This window comes from Cucumis sativus, chromosome 1 (assembly GCF_000004075.3).
Source record: "Cucumis sativus cultivar 9930 chromosome 1, Cucumber_9930_V3, whole genome shotgun sequence".
Lineage (NCBI taxonomy): Eukaryota > Viridiplantae > Streptophyta > Magnoliopsida > Cucurbitales > Cucurbitaceae > Cucumis > Cucumis sativus.
Genome location: NC_026655.2, coordinates 10,618,424 through 10,623,666, shown reverse-complemented (window position 1 = coordinate 10,623,666; position 5,243 = coordinate 10,618,424). Strand labels below are relative to the sequence as shown.

Sequence of the window (5,243 nt, the reverse complement as noted above, 5' to 3'; positions counted from 1 at the left end):
GTAATCCCAAATCTCCTCGAAGATGAATTCAGGCTTCCCTTGAATTAATTCATCAGATCTTCAATCTTGTGGTCTTCACTTATACTTCTTATAATTCAATGTTGCATCAAATGAATTGACTATCATTAATATACGTTAATATACGAGAAGGTATCTATTGTACGTTCGAAAAGGGATTGCATGAAAGTCAAAGCCTTTTCTTCAATCAAGTTTGACTTCGTCAAAAGAAGTAATCACCTATATAAATGTGTGTGTATGTATCTTCCCGAACTTATTAAAAAGATGCACACCCAGATTCCTAAAATAAAGGAGAATTGTTTATTTAAATAATAACAACTCTATCTTTCCATAAATTTAAATAGAATTCTTAATAAATCTTTTGACACATTTAACATGGTTTCAATGTTTAGTTCATCATCTTTTTTTTCCTTTTATTTTAGTTTGGTTTTCGACAAATGTTATACTAGACATAAACAGAAGAAAAAACAAAGAAATAACCTAAGAAAAAACAAAGAGGTTGTACTAGAAGCAATCTCAGTTGAAATGCAACAAAATAAATAATAAAGAATAAATAAACCACATTGATAAAAGTCTATCAATTTTTATCGAATAAAGTTTAAAATTTAAAATTTTACTATATCTTGTAAATGTTTACCAAATCTTGTGATTTAAATTAATTTTTCTTGAAAACATGACTTTATAATTTTCTTTATTTAATAACTAAAAAATATCAAAGTATTTAAGATAACTTAGTACAATAAATAAATAAATAAATATATATATATATATATAAATAAATAAATAAATATATATATATGTAAAAGGGACAAAATGAGAAGTAGAAAGTTTCTACTCATTATATTACATCTACATCGTGTACATAGTATACTGGTAATATATATGTGTGTATTTCTTTATTTAATTTAATTTACATTGTAAATGAAACGTCTTGGATGTAGTAGGAAACTAATTTGAGTCATAATTTTTAACAAAGAAATAACATTTTAAAATCATTATGCTAAGTTGCATTGCATTGCATTGTCAATGAAATGTATTGATTGGGGTAGAAAACATAATTATAGGGAAATATTTTTTTAAAAAATAAATATGCTTTGAGTATTAAAAATTTGACATGAAATTTACAAATATCTAAAAATAGAAAAAAAGAAACAAACAAAACATATGATCGAATAAAATTGAAGTTCATATGATACAATTGAAATAAAACGATATATTTGTATCGAGAAAACAATGTTACCTTCTTTATCAACTCTAGTTTTTTTTTTAAATCTTTTTTTTTAAACATGTGTTAATGCAAGGTAAGAAATAAGGTTGTTGAAAAAAATCATAGAAGAAAAGAAATTACACAAATAATATATAGCTAAACAGAAGAACACAATAGCCATTTATGAAAGAAATATACAAAATGAGGGTGAGAGAGATACTCCACCTATTAGATATGGTAGGAGATATATATATCTATATATAGATGTAGATTATCTTTTCAAAGAAGAAAAATTTGAATCTACTAAAAACTTATTTAATTAAACAAAAACTAAACCCTTGCATATGTTTATGCATTTTTAAATAGTTTTTTCTTTTTTTTTTTCACAAGTAGTGATATAAATAAATATTAAGTACCATATGGTAGGATTATTATTGGAAACTCATATTCCAATAATAATTGACAACTCCAATACTTGCAACTTGGGAACATGTCACCCTTTTTTTTTTTAACTTTCTTGTGTTATGTTCTAATTAAAAAGTTCAACTTTGACGTACCACGTTTCAATTCTTCAGTCATTATTAATAAATATTAAACAATTAATAATATATATTTATTTATTTGAACAGCTAGTCGAGTGATTTCAAATATATATCAAAATGAAAAAGAAAAAAAGGGTGACATAAATGTTCGCTTTTGTGTTTATGCGTGGTGAAGAGATGAGACACATATATATAAGACACATAGGTATATCATGTTCGAAAAATGTTTTACATTATATTATATTCATATTAGTGTCATTTTGATGTTTATTTAATGTGTTTTGTGAATTTTCATATGAAGTAATGAAAATTTTAAAACTCATAAAATTATGAAAATATTAGCATGCATCGATGAAAATTTAATACTATATCTAGAACCCAAGAAAAAAAATGTTTAGGTATGAATCCAACGACTCACAAAAAAAAATGTTAAAATTGTCCGATTAATCAAAGTTATCAATAACGAACACAGATAAGCTTTTGGGTTTGCTAGAAGAATTTCAATTAATAATAATGAAATGATATCAGAGTTTTTATAAATAATTTAAACAAAATCAAAACAGGAAATAATTCATATCTTCTTCTAATCATATATAAATATATATATACACACATAAAAGTCAAGAATTCATTATACTACTGATCTATTGCACGTCTTGCCATAGAGCTGTAATGGTGAAATATAATCGTGCAGGCCATTCAATTCCAGGCTTCCATCAATCATGAAAATATGCTTCTTTACATTATATATTTATATATATAGAGAAGTAGCTACAAGTGTGTGCATGGGAATTGTTAGCAGAGTTTGATTTTGCAGCTCTCATTATTTAGCCATAACAATGCCAGCCAAAATCCCTTTACGGCTCCGTGGACTACCCACAATAATAATTCTCCTTTTGAGCTTCTCACCACCTTCCTTTGGTGCTCTCGAGGAGGGTTTCTACAAGGGAAAATGTGGCTTTAGAGATGTCGAGTCTATTGTTGGAGGCGTTGTCACTGCCGCACTTAAAAGAGATCGAACTCTCGTTGCTGCTCTTCTGCGTTTACACTTCCACGACTGCTTTGTCTCTGTAACCTCTCTCTCTCCATCTCCTGTGATTTTCTTTTGTGTTAATTTTAATTTATGTCTTTCAAGTTTAGGATATTAAACTAATAATTATATGAAGTTTAAACTTTGAACTTTTCCGACGGTATCAAATAAAACATAAAACATAGATAGAATTTCTTTTAGCAATTGTCCACACCATTAATTCTAATGGTTCATTTTGTAAAATATTAAGAGTTAATGCATAAATAATTTTCTTGTAGTTACGATGTATTGAACAACCTGAATTAATTAACTTCAGAAATTTAATTAACAATTATAAGCTCTCACAATTAAATATGAGAAGAATGTAACTTGATATACGCATAAAAGTTTAAGGTTTAAATCAATACAATTCATAGTTTTAATAGATACAATTCTTTGTTTAGGATTATAATTTGATATTTGTCACAATATATATACTAGAAAGGAAATATATCCGTATACACATCTTTAAGCATCACATTATAGTCTCTAGATAATAATTAATTAAAATATTTAATAAATGATGAAAGATAAATTTTTAATAATAGGTCAAATAATTAGCATTGGACAATGTATTTGTGCAAAATGGGATTCAAGATACATTTAAGTATTTTTCTAAAAATATATTATTTTGATAGGGATGTGACGCTTCCCTCCTCCTAGATGGAAGCAATAGCGAGAAGGATGCCCCTCCGAACTTGACTGTTCGAGGCTATGATCTGATTGATGCAGTGAAGAGTCAATTAGAGAAGACATGTCCGGGTATTGTATCTTGTGCTGATATTATCGCCATGGCTACCAGAGATGCTGTTAATTGGGTTAGTTTGCTTCTCTTTTATCCATACACACAAATCTTTCTCACATACACACTGGGACTTACATTCAATCATTACTGCACTGTACTCTTTTGCAGGCTGGAGGAGGACGATACAGGGTCGAAACCGGACGACGAGATGCCTTACAACCAGCCAACATAATTGATCTTCCGGGGCCTTCAATATCTGTCAAAGACTCAATTGCAGTCTTCTCCAAAAGAAACCTTACTGTTACAGAGATGGTTTATCTTCTTGGTGAGTACCCCCAGCTTGTCTACCCAACAAATTCCCATTTTTTATCATACATTTTTAGTGCAACATAGAGTTAGAGAATGGAATCTTTAGTTGAGTATTTTTTTTTATTTTAATTATTTTTTAGGAGATAGGATTTTCGAACTACTAAACTTTATTAGTTGAACTATATAGGTCATTTTGACAACATTTATTCAAAATAAATTAAATGTTAAAATTGTAATCTAGGAAAATATATCATCAATTTTGTAAGCCTAAAATTTGAGGTAGGTATCAATTAGAATTTCAAACCAACAATTGAATTAATTTAGTCTATCAGTCAGTAATTTCTAATTACAAAAAAAAGAGAAAAGAATGTTATGTTATGTTATTATTTCTAAATAAATAATGAAAAATAGTAGGAGAGGAGAACACATGAAAACAGCTCAAACTTAATGAGAACCCCGCGGCTATCGTAAATTTGATCCTCATATTTTTCTCTCCCCTAATGCACAAACCCCAAACGTTAGGGTGTGCGAATAATGGGTCTTCTTTTTTTTTACAGTAAAAATTTGCACAAAATTTATTAACAATGAATATGTTCTTAAGAAACAACGAAGCAATAGCTAAAGTAAAAACAATAAAAGGCTTAATTTTCACAATAGAAAAAAAAAAGGCTTGAAGTTTATGATCACTTATGTTTGCTTGAAACAAACACAAACAGGCAGTCACACTGTTGGTGTATCACATTGCATTTTCTTCAAGGATCGCCTGTATAATTACAAGAACACAGGGGGACCTGACCCGACCATCGATGATCAGTTGTTTCTGAACGATTTACAAACGCAATGTCCTGAAGATTTCGGCGACGAAAACACCGTATTTCTCGACCAGAACCGTATGAGTTCTTTTGCAGTTGACAACTCGTTCCATAGGCAGATATCACGACGGAGAGGAATACTGGAAATTGATCAACAACTTGCTTTGGATCCGTTAACAAAGGATTTGGTGTTGAATGTGGCGTTCCGATCTGACTTCGGCTTCAAGTTTGGACAAGCAATGATCAAAATGGGAAGATTTCAAGTTCTTACTGGCTCTGCAGGGGAGATTAGAAGTACATGTGCGGCTGTTAATTGAATTTATGATGGAATATTGTAAAGATCGATCATCATATTCACATGTAACATCCATACTCCCTAATAAGTTTTTCCAATCTCTACCATCATCCTAATCTTTTTTTGTGTGAATTCTTCTCATTTGTTCAAACATATAACTTTTAATTTCATTTTTACGAATTCAATGTTAATCAGGCAGCACTTAGGGTGACAAATTAATAATAACTTATCAGCTTTTTTGTAAAA

General features: G+C 29.2%; 1 protein-coding gene across 1 annotated transcript; it reads left to right on the top strand.

The window, feature by feature from the left end:
- Window positions 1-2,562: 2,562 nt before the first annotated feature.
- On the top strand, window positions 2,563-5,243 carry LOC101210173 (peroxidase 60). Its single transcript, XM_011650158.2, has 4 exons — window positions 2,563-2,837; window positions 3,475-3,654; window positions 3,750-3,906; window positions 4,607-5,243. The coding sequence occupies exons 1-4, from the start codon at window positions 2,607-2,609 to the stop codon at window positions 5,017-5,019; spliced, it is 981 nt and encodes a 326-aa protein (XP_011648460.2). The 5' UTR covers window positions 2,563-2,606; the 3' UTR covers window positions 5,020-5,243.

Coding starts and splice junctions, on each gene's coding strand:
- LOC101210173 (XM_011650158.2), top strand. CDS start 2,607: ATGCCAGCCAAAATCCCTTTACGGCTCCGTGGACTACCCACAATAATA. Junction 2,838..3,474: donor TCCACGACTGCTTTGTCTCT/GTAACCTCTCTC, acceptor TTATTTTGATAG/GGATGTGACGCTTCCCTCCT. Junction 3,907..4,606: donor AGAGATGGTTTATCTTCTTG/GTGAGTACCCCC, acceptor AAACACAAACAG/GCAGTCACACTGTTGGTGTA.